General features: G+C 44.8%; 1 protein-coding gene across 2 annotated transcripts in view; it reads right to left on the bottom strand.

Moving 5' to 3' along the window:
- Positions 1-23,751, bottom strand: part of LOC122672780 — a 254,565-nt gene that overhangs the window by 148,210 nt on the left and 82,604 nt on the right. For both annotated transcript variants that reach the window (XM_043870268.1, XM_043870269.1), the window contains 3 exons: positions 13,156-13,287; positions 12,933-13,046; positions 12,566-12,750 (listed from right to left, as the gene is read on the bottom strand). In XM_043870268.1, the coding sequence (XP_043726203.1) occupies positions 12,566-12,750; positions 12,933-13,046; positions 13,156-13,287 (431 nt within the window). The remainder of the gene's footprint in view (positions 1-12,565; positions 12,751-12,932; positions 13,047-13,155; positions 13,288-23,751) is intronic.

The following is a 23,751-nucleotide window of genomic DNA, read 5'->3' as shown; positions in this document are numbered from 1 at the left end:
AGTAACCAGCTTGATTAGTAGTTGGTTTAGGCTATTTCCAGTCATGTTAGAGTCAGAATTAGAGGGTCTATATATACTTTTGTAACCAGCCCTCAAGGCATACGGATTATAAAATATGAATAGTGGCTTTGCTGCTCAATACTCTGTGAGACTCAGTTTAATGGTTTTGGAATGCAGTTGCTGCTTGGTGAAATGCTAGGTGGGCCAGTGAGATGCTGCTCAAGGCTTGGGTGTGAATCTCAAGTCATGTCCTTTTTACACCTTCTTTTTCACTGTTTAATTCCTGTAACTGGTCAATTCCTGAACTACTATGGCAGCCCCTCAGATTGAGATGACGCTCTTCTTCCCTCCGTGCTCCCTTCCCTGCCGAACCTTCCGGCAGGCCACCTGACTCCTTCCATCACCCGCTCCTTGTTGTATCGCTTCCTCCCCTTCTGCTCCTGCTTCCCCTCTTCACCCCTCTGCTTCCCAGCCTCTCCCTTGGAGTTCCATCCTCGCTGCTGGATCCTCCCCTAGCTCTGATGGACTGCCCCTTCACTTTGTTCCACCTTCTTCTGTTGACTCTTCGAAGGTGGTCTTCAGCCCAACCGACCTTCTCTCTACTGAAGCTAAGCTTTGGGAGGATTGCTTAGTGGGTAATTTTCTGGGCCCTCGACCTCCTTTCCATATTGTCAAGCAGTCCCTCTCTAAACAATGGCGCCCCCAAGGTTCTCTGGATACCTTCCTGCTCGACAATGGTTTTTTCATCTTCAAGTTCTCCTCCTCCCTTGACAAGACACGTGCCCTTGAAGGTGGTCCCTGGCTGGTGGGGAAGAGGCCAATTTTCTTACGTCAATGGAACCGCCAAATTCAACTCAGGCGCTTGGACCTCTCCTCCATTCCGCTGTGCATTTCTCTGCCAGGGCTGCCTCTCCACTTCTGGTGCTCCGATGGCCTCAATTTAATTGGCTCTACCTTGGGTAGGCCTCTGTTTTCTAATGTGCGGACTCGCAGGAAGGACCGTCTTGCCTTTACGAGAATTTGCGTTGAAGTCTCTGCGGAGGAGCCTCTCCCTGTGTTCATCACTATCAACGAAGGGGAAAACTACTCTTTCGAGCAGGAGGTGCACTACGACTGGTTGCCTCTGCAATGCCTGGTGTGCAAAACCTTTGGTCATGATTCCAAGCACTGGTCTCCGCTTGACAAGCCCTCCGTTGCTGGTGACCCTGCTCCCTGCTGCAACGTTAATCCTTCGGCTGATGATCGACCTGTTCTATCTGCTGATGGTGCTTTGGATAGGCCTGGCCTTGTGCTTAACGGTGAAGGTGGAAGGCGAGACGCATAATCATCACACCAAGGTTACTCGATCCATCTCTCGTGGACGATCAAGATCTAGACTCCGGTACCGGAATCAGTGTTGGAAGAAGAAGAACCTACCAGAAAGCTCCAAGGTTCATTCTCAGTCGCTACAGCAGACCTGATCAGATGGTCAGAACCGCTTTAGCCTCCGGCGTCGTCTGAAGATACGAAGCCCCTCTCTTGCCCCGAAAAACCCCAATTTGAGGTTCTTCCTCGGAGCAGGTCACGTATGGCAGATGATCCTACTGCAGAGGCTGCCATTCTTGGCTTTGGCATTGGAGCCTCTGCTTCTCTTGCTTCAAAGTGGTCAACTGCTACTCTGGGAAGCCCTGTTGTCCCCTTGGACTCCGACTTTTGTGTCTCGCCTTTGCCTGCTAATGGTGAAGCCCTACCTCAACCTCTTGTTACTTTATCCATCCCTGAGACACCAACCCCTGCTGACCTGTCTTTGGTGGGCCCTCTTTCAGCTGACCCCCATCTTTCGTGTGTCCCCTTGGACTCTACCCTGCTTGCTCCTTGTCTCACACTGGGTCCTCTTGGAAAACCATCATTCTCCTCTTTACCCACTCCTAGCTCTGGGTCGGGTTGCCCCTCTTTACCCACTTCTAACTCTGGGTCGGGTCTTTCCTCTTTGCTGGGACCTGGCCCAAACCCGTTGAACCCTCCTCCTTCTCCACCCAGCACCTTTATTTCCCATGCTCTGCAAGTTCCTCGCGAGGTCCTCCCTCCACCTTCTACACCTATCGCTCTCACTGGTAGCTCTTACCGCCGACGCCATCATAGTGAAACCAGGTCTCGTGTTGTGCTGACCAGGCTCCTGGAGCCTTCGTTGCCTCTCCACCCTCTGCCACAATGATCCACGGCACCATCTGGAACACTCGCGGGCTGAACTCTCCCGCGAAGCAGGCTGCTGTTCGTTCGCGCATTAGAGTCTCTCGCTCTAGCTTTTGCTTTCTCCTGGAAACACATATCAAAGAGCCTAACTCTTCCAAAATTTTATCCTCCATTGCCCCTGGTTGGTCTCTTCTTTCCAACTACCCCTACCATATCAATGGCCGTATCTGGCTCTTATAGGACCCCTCCAGAATTTCCATATCCCTCTCTTCTTCCTCCTCTCAATTCCTGCACACCAAATTTTCGGACTCCCTGGGGCATTTCTCCTTTTTCTTCTCATTGTTTTATGCTAATAATTGTCCTACTCAAGGGACTTCCCTGTGGGCTGATCTCAAATCCATTGCTAATCAAATCGGGTCTCATCCTTGGGGGCTAGGAGGAGACTTCAATATCATCGGATACAATCATGAAAAACAGGAGGGGTGACCATATTGACTTGGAAGCTATGAATGCTTTTAATGAATGCATTGAGGATATAGCTGCAAATGACCTCAGATGGACTGGCTTCCCCCTTACCTGGAGCAACAAAAGGGCTGGCAACAGCCGCATTTCCTGCAAGTTAGACAGAGTTCTTGTCAATGAAGAGTGGTTAGCCTCTTTCCCTTCCTCTCAGGCATCTTTTGATAACCCGAACATCTCAGATCACTCCCCCATCTCCCTAGCAATCCAACCCTTCACTTCTTTTGGCCCAAAACCCTTCAAATTCTTTGACATGTGGTCCTCTCATCCTACTTTTCTTCCGATTGTGCAAGAAGCTTGGGAAAAGCCTGTTTTTGCATTCTCCACCCGTCTCATTGCTTTCTCCAAGAGGCTCAAAAATGTTAAGGCTGCTCTTATAGACTGGAACCTAAACATCTTTGGCAACATTACTCTCCAAGTTAAGGAGTATAAAGACAGGCTTGCTTCCATTCAAGTTCGGCTTCAGTCTGATTTGCTCAATGATTCCCTTGCTGTTGAAGAAAAAGAGGTCTCCATTCAGCTCTCCTCCCTGCTTGCTAGAGAAGAAAGCTTCCTCAAGCAAAAATTGAGAATCAAGTGGTTGGACTTGGAAGATTCAAATTCAGCTTATTTTCATCGGTCTGTGAAAGCTAGAGTTAATGCTAACTCCATTGTTCAGCTCTCTCACCCAGATGGCCCTATTGCTAATACAGTTAAGAACATCAAAGACTTTAAAGGAATTTTTTCTGGGCCTCAAGAGGATCAAGAACCAATCCCGAACCACTTGCTCAACAAGTTCATTGCTCCAGAATATTTGGATTCCTTAAGTGCAATCCCCAAAAAAGATGAAATTGTGGAAGCTATACACTCTCTCAAGGTCAATGGAGCTCCAGGTCCGGATGGCTTTGGTATGGAATTCTGCTTAGCTGCTTGGGAAATCATCAAAGCTGACCTTATTGCTGCCATTGAGAGCTTCTTTCTCAATCCCAATCAAATCAATGGGATCAATCACACTTTCCTCTGTCTCATCCCGAAAAAGGAAGGTGCCATTGCTATGAATGATTTCAGGCCCATTGCCCTCTGTAATCTGCTCTACAAGTTCATTGCCAAAATTCTTGCTCGAAGGCTCAAGAGTGTTGTAGATCTCTTGGTTAGTGATAACCAAACGGCTTTCATCCCCGGCAGGAACATCTCTGATAACATCCTTCTGTGTAATGATATTGTCAGAGGCTTTGATAGGTAGAACCATTCGCCATCGCTTCTCCTGAAGATCGGCATCCACAAAGCTTTTGATTCTCTAAGGTGGGATTACATTACTCAAGTATGACTCAGATGGGATTTCCTTTGGCCTTTGTTCACTGGATTAGCTCTTGCATCTCTTCCCCAAAGTTCTCAGTCTTGGTCAATGGCAGCCCAGTAGGGTACTTTGGAGCTACTGTGGGGATTCGACAAGGCTGCCCTCTTTCCCCTTACTTGTTCATTATTGCCTTGGAAATCCTCTCCAGAGATCCAACTTTGAACTGATCAGCAGCTCATCACTCCTATACCCAAGTGTAAAGCCCTCAAGCTCACTCACTTGGCATTCGCTGATGACTTGATGATATTCTCCAAGGCCTCGATTGCCTCCTTAGAGTCTATTTTGCTTTGTCTTCAGCACTTTAAAGAGCTCTCGGGTCTCCGTATCAACCCCTCCAAGTCCCTCATCTTCTTTGCTAGAGTTACAGAGATTGACAAAGCAGCCTTTCTAGCTTTATCAGGGTTCCTTGAAGGCCAGCTTCCAGTCAAATACTTGGGGATCCCCTTGATTCCGGCAAGGCTTTCTGCCCACTACTGCACTCCCATGTTGGATCTAATCCGGAAGAGACTTCAGCTCTGGAAAAGCAAGCTTCTATCCTATGTAGGCAGGTTGGTCCTTATTAAATCAGTTCTGGAAGCTTCTTATATCTACTGGTCGGGTATATATGGCCTTCCTCAAGCTACCATCAAGTCCCTTGAAGCTCTTATGGCTTCCTTTCTTTGGAAGGGCTCTGATTCCTCGAGGTTCCTTCATCCCTTAAGTTGGGCTGCTGTGTGCCTTCCCAAGAAGGAAGGAGGGTTAGGCATTAAAAGAATCAAAGATATGAACACAGCTGGTATCATCAAGCTTATCTGGAAGATTGCTTCGAAGAAAAAAAGCATCTGGGAGGATTGGATTTATTCGGGTCCCCTGCGACATGAGTCCATTTGGACTGCCACTCCCTTATCCGATGCCTCTTGGGTCTGGAGGAAGATTCTTGCTAGCCGTCACTTGGTCCTTCAAGTCATCCGCTCCAACATTGGTGATGGTCGATCCACCCACCTCTGGCTTGACAACTGGCACCCTATGGGAATCCTCCTTCACCGGGTTACCCCTAGATCCATTTACTCCTTGGGTCTTCATAAACTTTTGGTAGCTGATATTCTTGATCATAATGGTTGGGCTCCTCCCCTCTCTGGCCCTACCCTCAACCCTATCTGGAATGAGCTCCACTCTATCACAGGAAGGTCTGCAACAAGAGGTGACTGTGTTTCATGATCATCAAACAGCTCTTGCTCCTTTTCCTCCAAGGTAGCTTGGAATTCTGTTCAATTGAAAGGCCCTTTGGTTCCTTGGCGTAGGCTTCTTTGTTCAAGCATCACATTCCTAGACACTGCTTCACAACCTGGAGAGCCTTCAACAATTGTCTTCCAACTCAAGCTTTTCTTCGCAGCCGCCAGATCTTAGTCGTCCAAGCTTGCTGCCTCTGCTAGAACAATGATGAAGACTAAAACCATCTTTTCTTTGAGTGCCTTATTGCAGCTGCCATCTGGAAAGGTATTCTCCTCAAATGCTGTCCTGCCCGCAGAAGAATCCTTCCCTTCCCTAGAGAGTGGATTTGGATTGATATGACCTATGCTGGCTCCTCTATTTGTGATTCGGTTGGGAAGATGGCATTCTGTGCAACTCTCAACCATATTTGGATGGAGCGCAATTTGAGAAAATGGACCTCCAACTCTTGTTCTTACCAGAAGATTTGGGATTCCATTTCCTTTGAAATTCAAGCAAAGTTATCTTTAATCCGACCCTCTTCTTGTCTTGACACCCCTAGGAAAAGGACCATTGTTCAATCCTGGGGTCTCTCTAATGTATATTTGGTTGCCCCGGCCTCTCTTAGCTAATGTTTAGCTGGCTGGTTTTTCTTTTCCCCTTTGGGGCTCTTTGTAATTCTTCTTTCTCCTCTCTTTGGTAATGAAATTTCTATTCACACAAAAAAAAAACAGGTCAATTCCTAATCTAAGTTCATGTTTATGCTATAAATCAGAGAACCTTCAGTTTCTTGTTGTTATTGGTGATTCAATCCTGTCTTCATATTGTTCAATCAGATTATACTCTGGATCTATCTAAAGGGCATACCCAGTGCACGAGGCTCCCGCCACTCTGGATCTATCTACCATTTCAAATTTTTTATTCTGATCTCAAATTATCAGATTCCTAGTGTGATATAGTTCAAAGAACAAGAAGGCCAGCAGCAAACTAGACCATCAAACTGGATCAAAAATGGATAATAGGCTTAATTTGAGTACCCAGTGGGTTGTATGAGCTATGGGCTTTATTATTTTTGAGTTTATTATTGTAGTGGGCCAATTCTATAAGCAAAATATTAGGGATAAGTCCTACACGGGATAAAGTAGTTGGTTTCTATTTTGTAATGTTCTAGAATAGCAAAGCATAGTTGTCAAAGCGTTGCCTAGGCCGGGGTGACAAGACTTTCTTTTTTTTTTTTTTTTTTTTTGGGGGGGGCCTAGGCGTTCCATCTCCTTATTGTATTGAATGCCTTGGTATTTTTTTATTATTATATATAAGATTACATGCATTTCTAATGTTTGGATTGGGTTTGTGTAGAATGTTTATATATAGTGTGATGCATGGGAATGCCTTTGTATTAAAAAAAAATAAAAATAAAAAAGAAAGGGATAAGGCTGAAGCAGTGAGAAAAGACATGCATAGCTTAGGCCTTGTATCAAGTATGACCTCCAATAGAGCTGATTGGAGAGCAAGGATCTATGTAGCCAACCCCATTTAGTTGCGATAAGGCTGAGTTTCGGTTGTTGTTGGGATTTAGGGTTAATGTAGTGATGGTTGTAAGTTCCAGATAAGGTTTGTAAGGTCAGATGAAGTCTTATCTCTGAAAACAAACATTCTAGAATAGGTCAGATTCAGAGACTTTAATAACTAAAATTTAGGGTTCAGAAAGTGGTGAAACTTGGGTTGAGTGATGATCCAGAAGGGGCCTTTCAGGCCCAAATTATGGGCGTGGACAAGAGAAAGTTTTTTTTTTTTTTTTTTTTTTTTTGGGGGGGGGGGGGGGGGGGGGGAGAATTCATTACTAAAGAAAGAGAAATACAGGGATTACCAAAGAAAAGAACGAGGGAGGGAGGGAGGGAGGGAGCGGGGGGAAACAAAACTACAAAGCTAAACCAAGCCCTCAGATAGAGCAGGCATGGGGAGACCCCAGGAATCCATCATTAGCCTATTCCGAGGGGATTCGATGCACCGTGAGGAGGCCGAAGATAACTTGCATTTAATATCGAAAGCGATTGTGGCCAATATCTACTAGAAGGATCTTGATTTGGAGGTCCATCATCTTAGATTATGCTCCAACCAGATATGGTAGATAACAGCACCAAAGGCAAGCTTACCCACTGTCCACCCAATTCTCATTCTCTATCAAAGGGCAAGATCCTTCTCCTCCAAGGCCAGCATTTGGCGAGGATCCCTTTCCAAATCGAAGAGGAAAAGAGGCAAGTGAAGAAGAGATGATCCACATCTTCCAGAATGTTCCAGCAAAAGCAGGAATTGGGAGAAGTCGGAATCCGCCTCTAAATAAGGAAGAGCTGCATCGGAAGGCAGCAAGAGAGGACACGCCAGATGGAGAAACTGTGGCAAGGAATGTGTCTCTTGAACAAGCCCAAAGCCCTGATGAGGTCACAAGTGAACTTGGAGCTAAAAAGGCCCAAGGATGACGGGGACCAAATATCCAAATCTCCATTGCCTCTGGGCCTTCTACTGATAGATGACAAAGCCTCCCAGATGGCCAGAAGAGGGGTGAAGAGGAAAGCGTAGGGGCCCACTCATTGTGAAGGAAGATATATGAGACCATGGCCAGTCTATCAAACCCCATGTTGTATCTAGCTCTGTCTCCAACTGAATGAATGAGAATGCCCAAAGGATGCCCAAGTCAATGCAAATGCTTTTCTTCTTGCCAGCAAGCTTCCAGATCAACTTGAGGATACTCGTAAAATGCTTTCTCTCAGGTCACGGCTCTCAAAGCAATTCATTCCAAGATTGGAGATGGTTCCTCCACTACTCTTTGGTTGGATCATTGGCACCCTAAGGTTATCCTCATTCACTCGATCAGCAACAGAGCTATTTACAATTGTAGCCTAAGTAGGCAATCTAGGGTTGTTGATATTTTATCCAATGGGGACTGGAGCCCCCCCCCCCCCCACACCATCCACCCGGTTCTTCTTGAAGTCTGGGATGCTTTGCCCTCTATCCTTAGAAGGCGTACAGGGAGGTGTGATTGTGTTTCTTGGACTCCTTCCTCGGGTGTGTTCAAATCAAAAGATGCTTGGAACCTGGTTTGGATTAGAAGTGATCTAGCTCCTTGGAGAAAGCTTGTCTGGTTCAAGGGCCACATTCCTCAGCATAGCTTCACTGTTTGGCGCGTCTTCACCAACTGCCTCCCAACGCAGTCCTTCCTTCGCCACCGTCAGATTCCAATTTCCCTTTCGTGTAGTCTTTGCTGGAATGCAACGGAAGATGCAGCCCACCTCTTTTTTGATAGCCTGCTTTCCTCGACTATTTGGAAGGGAATCCTAGGCAAATGTTGGCCTCGCAGTCAAAGAATCCTTCCCTTCTCTAGAGAATGGTTGTCGACTGATATGACTTTCTCGGGCTCTTCGTTATGCAACATAGTTGGTAAACTTGCTTTTTGTGCTACCATCAACCAGATTTGGATGGAGCGTAACATTAGGAAATGGACTTCCAACTCTAGGACTGTTGGCCAGATTTGGGACTCCATCTCCTTCGACATCAAAGGAAAGCTCGCAAATGTTTCTTCCCTTTGTATAGATTCCCCAAGGAACAGGCATATTGTTGTCTCTTGGGATCTGCCCCTATCATCCCTCCAGCCGACCTCCTCCTCTGTTTGAGGATGTGTTAGCTTGTCTTTTTGTTTCTCTCCCCCCCCCCCTTTTGGGGCCTCTTGTTTCTTTCTCTTTGGTAATATAATTCTTTATTTACACAAAAAAAAAAAAAAAAACTTGAGGATACTGGAATGTGAACATCTTTTATTCTTCTCAGATCGAGGCCCCCCTCCTCCTTGGGGAGGCAAACAGAAGCCCAAATGATGGGGTGAAGGAAGTTGACACAATCAGAGCCTTTCCAGAGAAAAGCACACATAAGGGACTCGACCTTCTTAATGCAAGAATGGGACAGCCTGAAAATACGTGACCAATAAATGTAAGAAAACTGAAGCACTGATCTGACCAACTCGAGACGGCTGGCATAGGAGAGAAGCATCCCATTCCAGAGCTGGAGCCTCTTGTGCATATGACCCAAAATAGGTGAGAAATGGTGAGTTGACAGCCTAGAGGGGATAAAGAGCAGGCCAAGATACTTGACCGGGAGACGGCCCAAGGAAAACCCAGTTCTCTCCTTCAGACAGAGCTTATGAGCCTCAGAAACACCAGCCAGGAACAGGAGGGGCTTAGGGTGGATAATATGAAGATCGGAGATGCCTTCAAAGAGGCTCAAGCAGTCCATTTTAGCCTCAATCGAAGGGAGGTTGGCCGTGGAAAATATAATAAGGTCATCAGCAAAGGCCAAATGAGAGATTCGAAGGGTTTTACATTTCGGAATAGGAGAAATGAGCTGCTGATCCATTTTGGATCAGATGCTTCTTGAAAGGAATTCAACAGCAAAGGTGAAAATAGGGTGATTGGGGCAGCCTTTGCGAATACCGACTGAAGAGGAAAAGTAGCCTGCGGGGCTACCATTGATGAGAACTGAGAAGTAAGCTATGGAGATATAGTGGTGGATCCAATTGACGAAGGAGGGGGAAGGACATCTGGAACAAGATGTTGGCAATGAAGTCCCACCACAAGGAATCTAAGGCTTTTTGTATGTCAATCTTCATGAGAGCAGCAGGGGGATGGTTGTTTCTGTCAAAACCTCTAACAAGCTCGTTGCAGAGAAGGATGTTATCTGAGATACTTCTTCCAGGGATGGAAGGAGATGGGTGTAACTGGGGGTTTTGTTATTCTTGGACAAGACAGGGGGTTTCTGGTAGGGTATGAAAACAGGTCTAATGCTTGGGTTTTATGGTGGGTTTTGGTAGGGCATGCTATGAAGAGATGATTGTGAAATCTGTAAATAAACAGAGTCGGTTTGAGAGGGTTATGAGAGGCTGAAGGTGGATGGCATACAAGGTCAGAACAGGGTATCAGGCCATCAGCAGGTTACAGCAAAGGATGGCACGGACTTGAACGAGATGAGATTGGGCAGCAGAACACAGGAATAGAAATTAATAGAAGAATTTGCAGAGAAACTTGAGTCGAAAATAACAATTAGGAAACGGAAACCCCCTTGCCTGGATTAGGAATCCACCAAAAGCCAAGAACAATCCTCTCCCAAACTAACACAGAATCCACACAGAAATAATGCAACAGCAGCAAATTTCATCATCAAAACTGCTGTTTACAAGCAAGGGTTGACCCCCTATATATAGGCTAAGGAACTTAGCTTACAAGCAAAGACTCTCCCAAACCGAACAAAGAAACTAAACTAGAACTATAAATTAGTTTCTAACATACTTTAAGAAGATAAACAGGAATAGAAACTAAGTGTAAGCTAAGAAACAAAAATAGAAACTAAGAAACTCTAGACTGCTGGTGGTGGTGATCTTCTAGAAGGCCGCTGGAAAGGCTGGAATCAGTGGTCGATTATGTTCAATACCGTGTCACCTAAAAGCTTGAATTGTTAGGGAAGGGCAGCATCAATGTATACATCAACACTCCCCCTGCAGGCCAAGATCCTATGGTCCTTGCACGTAGAGCTCACACGGCAATTCCTCATGTGGCACCACGGAGAAGTGTCGGCCCTTAGATTTTTGCACTTCCCAGGAATCGAACACTCAACCTCCCTGCTCTGATACCATGTTTGCTACCATTTTATCTAAAAGCTCTATGTTTGGGAAGGGCCAAGTCAATGTATACATCAACAGATAAGGGATTTTATAGCCCTTTTCTTCCTGGCAACTGCATCAGTTATACAGATTTTTTTTCCCATTCCAACTTTTCCAATAAAGTTTTATTTTGACTGTTGTCAAATCATACTCAAAGAAGGAAAATTAACAAACTCTCTTCTCAGGTCCGAATCAATATTCTCACTAGAGTGTGTACAGAGGTGTAGAGCCTGTGAAGGCTCCCCAGGAATTGTCACTGAGTCAGCAAAGGAGGCTCACCCCTGCATGCATTTGCCCTTTTGAAGCCATCGAAGCTTCCAGTCCTCATCTCTTTCCTCAGGGAATTCACTATTAATAGACAAACCAAAATCTAGGGCCACCTCTTTTTTTCTTGCCCCTTCTCCTTTGCTGTTTGGAAAGGTCTCTTGGGCACATGCTGGCCAAGTAGAAGAAGAATACTTCCTTTAGTGAGAGAATGGATCTGGGTTAATATGACTGATGCTGGGAAGTCAATCTGTGATGTCGTTGGCAAGTTAGTCTTTGGTGCCACCATCAATCATATTTGAATGGAGCGTAACCTGAGAAGATGGTCCTCTAGCTCTATATCTTTTTAGTAGATTTGGAAGCCCATCTCCTTTGAAGTTAGTAGCAAGCTATCTTTGGTCTCCCCCCCCCCCCTTTCTAAAGAGTTGATGATACCCCAAGGAACAGGCTTATTGTTGTATCCTAGGGCTTGCCCATCACCTTACTGATCCCTGTATCTCCTCCTCCTTTTGGTAATGAATTTTTTATTTAACAAAAAAAAAATCTTGGGTCAAACCCCATAGATAAAACAGGCCAGATGAGAAACTACGATAATGGGCCTAGCCTAGGCTAAGATACTGAAGATCGATTGATATTTTTTGTAAAATATCAACCGATAAAATGTAATACAAAGAATAAATCTAGAGACATCCCTCTTTTTCGTTTGGAGAGAGGCATAGTGTTAGATATATTTTCAGCCTTTCAGAAATGCAAAGCACAAGATGAAGATGTCGTGATATATAAGCAGCAGCAGCAAGATAATGGAACACAGAGGGACTTAGGACTTAGGAGTTGCACAAATAAACAAAAAAATAATGGTATGTCATGGTATATGCATACAAAGAAAAACTCAAATGCACAAACAAGGAAGAGCCACATGGTGCACTTGAAGGTGTTTAAAGGACAAGGGTATGGCTGAAGATGACCAGTGTTGAAGTGGTGAGAAAGGACATCAGTGCTTTGAGATGACTACTAGGATAACATTAGATAAACCGGAAAGGTGAAACCAGTTGGCCCAATGCTTAGTTGAGTTGTCTTCTAGAAAAATGAAAATTCTTGAGGAAAAACTGAAATTTCAGACAGAAATTTAAATTGGTCACAAGTCATGACAACCTCAACAGATCAGGCATAACAGGTTTGATAAGATCCATAACCTCAATAATGAATCCTTCCACTTTTAGAAATTTCCCAAACTTCAAACAAAATATGCCGACCCTGACAACTTCTGTTGTAATTTACAGTCAAATCAAATATTTAAACATAAACAGAGAATTAAACAAAATGACCATAAGAGAAGATGACTTAAGAAAGTTCCAAAGAGTAGTGGAATATGCAAAAATACAAACTCTTTGCTCTTTGAATCCCGTGGTATGATAATTATTGGGGTATCCAGTGAAAGATCCAGCTTTATTGCAGAGGCTCCATCTATCTCATACTTGTCAATCAACCACTCAAAGTCCCCAACTTTATCAACAAGCTTAATTGCTTCTTCAGAATGTGGAGTGGCAAGTTCCATGAAGTACGAAGTTATCTGCAGAAGCAAGTAACAAATTTTAGGATACATAATATTCATGAATCGCTTTCTGGTTATAACAACATCCTAATTTCCAACAAACCAAAAGTTGATATCTTTCAAAAAATTTAACTAAAGGAGGAGCCGAGGAGGAAAAGCATTAAAGCTGAACCATTGACAACGTTCTGATGAAGGCTTACCTCCTGAACAAACCTATAGAGGAAAACAATGCGTACTGCTGAAAGCCGACCACGCAAGCCATAATCATATCCTTCATAATCATCATCTTCAGCACTATAGGAATTAAATGTGAACTATATAATGAAATAAAAAAGAAGAGGTTATCTTAGTGCCAGTAGAGGAAGAATGAACAAAACAGATCATGCAACAGATTAGCTAATCCTCAAACCAACAATAGTATACCTTAATAAGGGATTCAACTCCTTGATTGCGTATATCACAAAGCCAACCCCACCAATGATCTGCTCCAAGTGACATGTCACACAATCTGAGATTTCCTAGTGTGCCCTCCATAGAAAGAGAACTCGGGTGAACCTTAAAAAAGAGTATTGGGTCAATAAAATAAACATCAACAACATTCACGACTTTAAAATCAAACTTGATGCCAGAGCCCAAGCATTTATCACCACATTAAGAGATACAAGAAAAAGAACTTTATTTCCATAAAAATGATGGAGATTCATATAAAGACACCAGAAAGGATGAAGTTCATAATGGCATTCCAGCATAAATCAATGTCACTCCTCAAAATGATCTTCCCCTCGGTCTCAAGCACATCATTTGGGAAGATTCGATTGGGTTTCCGGTTTTGAGGAAATAATTCCTTTCATTGTTCTGTTGGGTTTTCTGTAAGGGAGTGAGGTTGGTCAATGAGCTTTTGTGAGCCTTTGGTTGTTTGCTTTTGTCGGGTTGGGGTAAGGCGGGTATGTCCCCCCCTTGTACTCTTTTTATTCATTCTATTTGATTATTAATTGTTGTAATATGGGTCCAAGGGTAAATCTGTCTGTGGGGGTATTCTTTTATGTGGGTTTTAGTCCCACATTGCTTAGTTGTAGTTTTGTCATATGATTTCAATATTATAAATAAAGGCTGGGCTATGATCACATTGATCAAGCCAGTATTCATGGAATTCCACATGGCATCAGAGCCAAAAATATTCCGGGGATATGGGAAGTAAATTTTTAACGATTTTTTCTCTCTTCTTTTTCTTCTTCGTCATTCTGCCCTAAAACCACCCACCACCAGCCCCTCCACCACTTCTGCCAGCCACAAACCACCCCTCCACCACTTCCGCCACCTACCGCCAGCCCCTTCCCCACTTCCGCCAGCCACCAACAGCCACTGCCAACCCTCCACTACCTCCGCCAGCTACCACCGACCACCGCAGGCCCTCTCCCTTCCTCCCGCCACCTCCGCAGGTCCCTGCCTCCTTTTCCACCACCTCTACACACCTCGGGGGGGTCTTCCACCTTGTTCGAATTTTTTTTCATCTCTTGGTGGTGAGTTGACTCCCATAATAAAATCCTTGGGGCCAGCCTGGGTCCCAGATAATATTCGGGATTTAAAAAAAATGTCACTCCTCATCATATACAATGTATGCCATTGAGTTCCCCAGCAAGCATGAGCATAAAAGAACTCAAAAGAAAACCGAAGATGGACGAGTTATTATAAATAAAAAATGAAATATGTAAGCCACAGAAGAATACAAATCCATAATGAAGAAAAATGAATTTTTATTTTGCCAATATGTGTAAATGGGGGAATTTGGTATATCAGCGAACCAAAAGTAATGCCAATATTTTGAAATTTCTCAAGTATTTGTAAACAATGGAAAAAATTCCAGGATATTTTGGAACTTTCTGATTTTCATAGAATTCATCCCACTCAGGTTGGAGGATGAAATATCAAAATATCAGTACCTTCATATAATTGGCCAATTCTATACGCATCCTCATGCAATAATTCACGGATGGCCTCATCAACAAATTCGTCCCTCCTAACCTGCTCCCTTCTCTTTGCTCCATCCCCTCTGACGAGGAAATCCTCTCTGCTATTAGATCTCATAAGGCTAGCAAAGCGCCTGGCCCCGATGGCTTCAGCATGGGGTTCTTCACCACTTGCTGGGACACTATCGGCCCTGAGCTTACTTGTGCCATCAAAAGCTTCTTCTTCAACCCCCACCAGATCACTAACATCAACCACACCTTCCTCTGTCTCATTCCCAAATCCCTTGGAGCCTCCTCCATGACTGACTTCAGACCCATCTCCCTCTGCAATCTCCTCTACAAATTCATTACCAAAATTCTTTCCAATCGCCTCCATCTTGTCATTGACTCACTGGTTAGCTCCAATCAATCCATCTTCATTTCCGGAAGAAGCATCTCTGATAATATCATCCTTTGCCAGGAAATAGTCCGAGGGTTTCACCGAAAATCCATCTCCCCTTCTGCCCTTCTGAAGATTGACATCCACAAGGCTTTTGATTCCATTCGTTGGGACTTCATTTCCCAAGCTCTTCTGAAGATGTCATTTCCCCCCACCTTTGTCAACTGGATCCATTTCTGTATTTCCACCCGTCGCTTCTCGGTTCTTCTCAACGGCAGCCCCGCCGGCTACTTCTCCTCCTCTATTGGTATTCGTCAGGGCTGTCCTCTCTCCCCCTTCCTTTTTTGCCTTTCCCTCGAGGTCCTCTCTCGCAGTATCCAGTCCAAAACAGACCTTCACCTCATCTCCCCCACTCCCAAATGTAAACACACCAGACTAACCCACCTTGCTTTTGCTGATGACCTTATGATATTCTCTAAGGCTGACCCAACCTCCCTTCAATCCATAATTGCTTCCCTTCACCTTTTCCAGGAGCTCTCTGGTCTCCGCATTAACCTCCTTAAATCTCAAATCTTCTTAGCCGGGGTCCCTGACAACTCCAAAGCGTCCCTTTTAGCCATCACTGGCTTCTCTCCTGGCACCCTCCCGATTCGCTACCTTGGCCTCCCCCTCCTCGCAGCCAGACTTTCAGCCCATCATTGTAACCCCATCCTTGACCTCCTCCGAAAGAAACTCCAAATTTGGAAAGCCAAACTCTTATCTTACGCGGGCTGCCTCGAGCTCATCAGATCGGTTCTCCAGTCCTGTTACATCTATTGGAGCGGTGTTTTTGGCCTCCCCAAAGCTACCATAAAGGCTGCTGAGTCTATCATGTGTACTTTCCTTTGGAAAGGTGTGGACTCTACCAGGTTTCTTCATCCCTTGAGCTGGTCCTCCACGTGTTTCCCCAAAGCCGAAGGGGGTCTCGGTCTCAGAAGGATCAAGGACGTCAACATGGCTGGTTCCATCAAGCTGCTTTGGAAGCTTCTCACCAACAAGACCAGTATCTGGACTTCCTGGGTGTACGCTGGGCCTCTTCGCAAAGACTCTATTTGGACTATCAGCCCTACCCCTGACTCCTCCTGGATTTGGCGCAGCATTCTTCAAGTGAGGCATATTGTCAGGAGTGCTACATCATGCAGGATTGATGATGGGCAGTAGACTTACCTTTGGCTTGATCAGTGGCACCCTTCAGGTGTCCTTGCCTCCATAGTCAGCCCCCGCGTCATGTATGCTTCAGGCTTGGACAGATTTGCCCCTCTGGCCTCCATCATCTCCAGAGGCACGTGGTCACCTCCCCCCTCCACCCCTCCCCTTGCTGATTTATGGAGATCCCTCCCCCCTATCCCCCCTGGCCACAAGGGCAGAGGTGATACCACTATATGGCTCCCATGCCCATCAGGCATCTTCAGCTCCCACTCCGCTTGGGACATGGTTAGACATAGAGGGACGCCCTGTCCTTGACATAAAGTAACTTGGTTCAAAGGGCACATCCCTCGCCAGAGTTTCACCGCTTGGCGTGCCTTGGCAGACTACCTTCCCACCCAAGCCTTTCTCATACGCCGTCACATGCAAGTCTCTCCCAGTTGCTGCCTCTGTTGGAATGGGCATGAAGACACAGACCACTTGTTCTTCACTTGCCCTTTCGCAGCCTCCATTTGGAACCAGGTTCTCCGTCATTGCTGGCCGGCTCGAAGAAGGCCATTCCCCCTATCTAGGGAATGGATTTGGATAGATATGACTTTTGGAAGGAACTCGATTTGTGACATTCTGGGCAAGCTCACCTTTTGCGCTACTATTTCCCATATTTGGATGGAACGCAATCTTAGAAGATGGACTTCCAAATCCCGCTCTTTCAATAGGATTTGGAAGGCCATCTTATTTGATGTTTCATCTAAAGCTTGCTTCCTCCCCCCTAGGTAGTGTTAAAGATACCCCAAGGAACATGCTGATTGTTGTCTCCTGGGGTCTTCCTACCTCCATTTTGTGTCCCAACCAGTCTCTAGCTTCAGTTTTGTTGGCCCTCAGGCTTGTACATCCCCTCTCCTTTCTCCATAATTTAAATTTTCATTCATCCAAAAAAAAAAACAATTCACGGGATTTTGATCAGATTGATGCTACAGAATCTCAAGGAGTCTCTAAGGTTCCTTTTGTTTCCATGCAAAAGCCACATAAAATAAAAATTTTCAAGTGAAATCCTATTCTTTTATGTCAATTTTTCCTCACAACTTTCATTCTACATGATTTTTTCCTGCAAAAAAAAACAGAGCCAGTAAAAGATGAATTGAATAAAAAAAATATGATTGTGGATACCTACCAGTTTAGGAGAAAGGGGTGTTATAAGGAATTGAATAAAAAAATATATGATTGTGAATACCTACCAGTTGAGGAGAAACGGGTATTATCTATCCCCCTTCACATCCTGCATGTTGCAAGGAGAATGGAAATTGGCTGATCACCTATTCCTTGACTTCCCCTTTGCCAGAGAATATGGATCAATTTGCTACTCTCTTCAATATGGATCAGTCCAATCCTAATGATGTAGTGGGTTGATGCGGTTTTGGCATATGGTTCCATTTGGGGCCAGGGGAGAATTCTCCGGAGAGCTATTATGGCAGCTCTGTGGTGCATTTGGGAAGCAGAAATGCCCAGTTGTTTCGGGACAAATTCTCATCAGAACAAGCAGTCGTTGAGAAGAGGCCAAGAGGGTTGCACACCAGGTGATGGTGAACCCTCTATTTTAGGGTTCTACGTACTTTCTTCTTCACAGATTAGGATAATGTGATCAGGTACAATAACCACGCATCGGCTTACATGGGTGAGAGGGGTACATCCCTGAGAGTGCGTATGTGGCTTGTGTACGAGATTATGGTTACAACTTACAACAACAACAAACCTAGCCTTATCCCAACGGAATGGGGTCGGCTACATGGATCCAAACAAAGAAAGTATGGAAAACACAGTTTTAACCAAAAAAGAAACGATGGTAGAGGAGAGATGAGGGGTGAAGACGGAAAAAGGACAAAAGAAAGATGGAAATAAATAGAAAAATGAACGATGAAAAATGGATGATAGTAAGAGGAAAGAGGCACTGCCCACCCCGTTAGGAGAATCTCAGCTAAATGGGGTCTGCGACATGGATCCTTACCTCCAGTATGCTCTATCTGAGGACACACTTGGAACAAGCCCTAGCCTATGCATGTCCTTCCTTACCACTTCTCCTATAGTAATTTTAGGTCTGCCCCCAGTTCTTTTAGCCCCTTCAATCAAAATCATATCACTCCTCCTTACTGGGGTGTCACTAGGCCTCCGTTGAATATGACCATACCACCTTAAACGACTCTCTCGTAGTTTGTCATTGATCGGGGCTACTCCCAAGTCCGATCTAATAAGTTCGTTCCATACTTTATCCTTTCTTGTTTTCCCACACATCCATCTTAACATCCTCATCTCTGCTACACAAAGCTTATCACTATGACACTTCTTAATTGCCCAACATTCTGCCCATACATCATGACCAGTCGAACAACAGCCCTATAGAATTTTCCATTAAGCTTTAAAGGAATACGCCGGTCACACAACACTCCGGACGCACCTCTCCACTTCATCCATCCCACTTTAATTCTCTGAGAAACATCAGCCTCTGTCACCTTCTTTATTTATGATAGACCCCAGATATCTAAAATAGTTACTTTGCAATATCTCTCTTTCCTCAATTCACACCATATCAATATCTGTCGTAGTGTGGCTAAAATTACACATCATATACTCTGTCTTCGTTCTACAAATCTTAAGGTCTCTTGTTTCCAAGTTAGACAAGGAGAAGAAAGGTTTGTTGGGTTGTAGGGGATTCCATTCTTTATCACAATAATGTGAGGTTTTATTTTTGTTTTCTTTTCATTCCGGGTATAAGTATATTACTCTTGTTCTTCAGGGCAATACTATCTCCACAAACAAAAAATAGGTGTACCCAGTGCACAAGGCTCCCGCCACTGCAGAGTCTGGCAGGAGCCTCGTGCACTTGCTACGCCCTTTTTTTGTTGATTCTTCGAAACACTGTTAGAGTTTATGTATTAGGGGTACTTAAGTCACTAGTTTATTGTAAGTCATATTGAGGTCAAACAAGCTGATAGAAATTCATAAAAGCATCATAAACGTCGCTCTTTTGTTTCATTAAAAAAGTCCAAGTGGACCAAGAATAGTCAAAAACAAAGGAAACAAAATAACGATAACTAGACAAAGAGGTAGTGGGAGCAGGTCCCCAAACATCAAAGTGCACAATAGTAGAACGAACAGTGGATCTATTACCATGATAAGGATAAGATGAACGATAATGTTTAGCAAAAATACATGGTTCACACTGAAAAACACGAGAAGAAGAAAAAGAAGTAAACAAGTGAGGTAATTGTTTCCTCGTAATAACAAAAGATGGGTGGCCTAAACGTCGATGCCAAAGCATCACAGAATCCATAGTACTGTTGTCACTCCGGCTACACACATAGGACTGAGCAGTAGGCAAAACAGGTGTGCAGGGCTCAAGAAGGTAGAGTCCTTTCTCTTCACGTCCACTGCCAATAATCCTCTTCGTCACCAGGAATGTTAGGGTGTAAACTAGCAAACTCCCCAATTGATCAAAACCACAAACTAAATGAAGATTGTGGCTCTCCTCTTATTGATGCAAGCAAGTACCAAAGATTGGTTGGAAAACTGATCTATCTCTCTTTGACTCGGCCAGACATCACTTATGCAGTTGGAGTGGTAAGCCAATTTATGCATGCCCCCAAGAGTGGGCACTTGGATGTTGTTTATTGCATCATCAAGTGCTTGAAATCTTCTCCAGGAAAAGGACTTCTATATGCCAGACACAATCACTTGAGGATAGAGGGCTACACTGATGTTGATTGAGCTGGACCCATTTCGGATAGATGATCTACATTAGGTTACTGTACTTTTGTAGGTGGTAATCTAGTCACATAGAGAAGTAAAAAACAACCGGTAGTAGCCAAGTCCAGTGCAAAGGCAGAATTTAGAGCCATGGCTCATGGAGTGTGTGAACTCATATGGCTGAAGCGGTTGATTCAAGAGTTGGGATTTGACATTGATGGACCCATGCGGCTCTTTTGTGATAATAAGGCTGCTATAGATATTGCTCATATTCCCGTGCAACATGACCGAACGAAGCACATTGAGGTCAATAGAAACTTCATCAAAGAGAAGTTGGATTCAGGTTGCATTAGTACTCCCTTTGTGAAGAAAGGTGATCAAGTGGCAGATATCTTCACCATATGTCTCATTCCTAACCAATTCAGTACCCTTCTATGCAAGCTAGGAATGTAGGACATTTATTCTCCAGCTTGAGGGGGAGTGTTATAGTTTATGTATTAGGGGTACTTTAGTCACTAGTTTATTGAAAGTCATATTGAGTTTTAATTTTCTCTTTTGTTGTTTTTTACCTTTTACCTCCCTAAGGAGGCATATGTAATCCAAAATTATTAGTAATGAATCAAATAGGTGAGAGAAGCCCTTAACCTACTCACCACAATTTTCCCTCTCATCTCTTCTTCTTCTTGCTTCCTTCTCTTCTTCTTCTTCTTCCGTTCCAAGCTCTCACACCTTGTTCCTTGTTAGAATCGATCCATACCTAGTTTCTAACTTGGTATCAAAGCCAGGTTCGAGAGTCGACCAAGCTCATCTTTCTTCTACACCTCTCTTTGGAACCCTAGAAAGGTAGAGGGTTCCACTAGAGGCTATACAATGTAAGATATTATACATAGAAGATCCAATGGAGGTATATCTTCCAAACTAAGCCTTAATGGAGAAGCTTAAGTGGATAGAAGCCCTAGCAAGTCTGCCAAAGTTCTATCCTTGACCTTCTCCGCAAGAGACTTCAGCTTTGGAAAGCCAAACTTTTATCCTATGCAGGTTGCCTCGAGCTTATCAGATCGGTTCTCCAGTCTTGCTATATCTATTGGAGCGGTGTTTTTGGCCTTCCCAAGGCTACTATCAAGGCTGCCGAGTCCATTATGTGTGTTTTCCTCTGGAAAGGTGCGGGCTCTGCTAGGTTCCTCCATCCCAAGAGCTGGTCCTCCATTTGCCTCCCCAAATTTGAAGGAGGCCTTGGTCTCAGAAGGATCAAAGATGTCAACATAGCTGGTTCTATCAAGCTACTATGGAAGCTCCTCACCAACAAATCTAGTATTTGGACTTCTTAGGTGTATGTGGGGCCTCTCCGTAGAGACTCCATTTGGACTGTCAGCGCAAGTCTGGACTCTTCCTGGATTTGGCGCAGAATTCTTCAAGTGAGGCACATACCCAGGGGTGCTATCTCTTGCAGGATTGACGATGGGTCGCAAACCTATCTTTGGCTCGATAACTGGCATCCTTCAGGTGTCCTTGCCTCCACAGTCAGCCCCCGTACCATTTATGAGTCCGGCTTGGACAGATTTACCCCAATGGCTTCCATCATCACCAATGGCTCATGGTCCCCCCCCTCCTCTCCCCCCCCCCCCTTGCAGATCTCTAGAGCTCCCTCCCCCCTATTCCACCTGGACACAGAGGCAGAGGAGACACCATCTTATGGCTCCCCTCCACCACAGGCACATTCAGCTCCCACTCCGCTTGGGACATGGTTAGACATAGAGGGACCCCTTGTCCTTGGCAAAAAGTGGTCTGGTTCAAAGGTCACATCCCTAGGCAGAGCTTCACTGCTTGGCGTGCCCTAGCAAATTGCCTCCCAACACAAGCCTTCCTCACCCACCGACACATTCAAGTCTCTCCTAGATGCTGCCTCTGTTGGAATGGACACGAAAACATAGACCATCTTTTCTTCACTTGCCCCTTTGCTGCCTCCATTTGGAACCAGGTTCTCCGCCATTGCTGGCTGGCTCGTAGAAGGCTTCTTCCCCTTTCTCGTGAATGGGTTTGGATACACATGACTTTTGGTGGCAACTCGATCTGTGACACGGTTGGCAAGCTTGCCTTTTGCTCTACCATATCTCACATTTGGATGGAGCGTAACATTAGAAGATGGACGTCCAACTCCCGCTCTTTCGACAAGATTTGGAAGGCCATCTTCTTTGATGTTTCATCTAAAGCTAACTCCCTTCCCCCGAGTTGTGTTAGGGATACCCCAAGGAACAAGCTTATTGTTGTCTCCTGGGGCCTCTCCTCCACCATTTTGAGCCCTACCTAGTCTCTGGCTAGCTTCGGTTTTGTTGGCCCTCGGGCTTGTATATCCCTCCTCCCTTTTTCTTCGTACTTAAATTTTTATTCATCCAAAAAAAAAAATGTCTGCCAAAGTTACCGCCAGCCCAGTCTTGTTTCTTTCGTTTCTCTCTCATCCCATCCATTTGGAGTAGGACCAGCATTGTTAGAATCGCCTAGGGGTCTTCTTTCAAACCCCCCAGGACTCGGTTGGTGATATGGAGGGGTTGAAGAGTGCAGCTCATTTCCTTGCATCCTCATAGGTACCGCCAGCTTTTGGTTTACTTCCTTGTTTCACCTTTGCAGCCTTATAATGTGTTGAATAGCTGTTGTTGTTTGTAGAGGTATATGATTTGGAGTATTATTAGTTGTTATGGAATGAAGCTAACGTGTAGAAAGTGTTTGTGACTTAGCTATCTTCAAGAAACTACTGTTCATCTGCTTGTTGGTGGTGCATTTACTTGATAGTTTGTTTATTTGGATTGGGCTCACTCTGTGAAGTTGTCCCTGCGAAGCAAAGGGAAACTGGGCTACATTACAAGTTCCATCAAGACTCCTTCGACGACTGATCTAGCATATTTGAAATGGGAGACTGAAAACTCCACTGTCATGACTTAGTTGATTTTCTCCATGAAACCTGAGATAGGTAGAAGATTTATGAGAAAGGAGACTGCAAAAGAGATTTGGGGCAGTGTGTCTCAGACATTTGACCGAGTGGGTGACTCGGCAAAGGTCTATCAAATTCTTCAAAAGGTTATCACTATGAAGCAAGGAGACCGAAGCATTTCTGAATATTACAACACTCTAATTCGTCTTTGGGAAGAGTATGATCATTATAGGGACCTCCAGTTGTCCAATCTTGAAGATGAGGCAAAGGTGTATCGGACACTTGAGAAGGAGCGTGTCCTTATTTTACTTGGTGGGCTCGATCCAGAATTTGAGCCAATCCCTCTGCAAATCTTGGGGCGGTCACCTCTTCCATCCTTAGATGAAGTATGTAGCTACCTGCAGAGTGAGAAGACTAGGAGAGTATCCATGGACACTGCACCATCCCTGGAGAGATCTGCTCTTGCTTCTAGTTCTAATAGAGATTGGCATGGAAGGGAGAGAGGCCAAGGGCCACCCCGTGGAGATAATAGAGAAAGGTTTAAGTGTGACCATTGTGGAAAACTAGGGCACACCAAAGACAGGTGTTGGGTTCTTCATGGCCAACCCCCTGGCACACGTGGTGGGTCCACTGGTATGCATGGTGGTAGAAGAAGGGGAGCTCGAGCACATACTATGACAGCTGAGACTGAGTCACCTGGACTACAAGCCGATCCTGACTCCATTACTAGGGATGATATTGCAGCACTACGCAGGATGATGTCTCGCCTAGGCCACTCTTCTACTACTCCTAGAGAGTCAGACATTTCAGCCTCAGCCTTGCAG

This window comes from Telopea speciosissima, chromosome 8, assembly GCF_018873765.1.
Source record: "Telopea speciosissima isolate NSW1024214 ecotype Mountain lineage chromosome 8, Tspe_v1, whole genome shotgun sequence".
NCBI lineage: Eukaryota > Viridiplantae > Streptophyta > Magnoliopsida > Proteales > Proteaceae > Telopea > Telopea speciosissima.
Note: the sequence above shows the minus strand (reverse complement) of the source record. Positions and strands in the feature narration are given on the sequence as shown.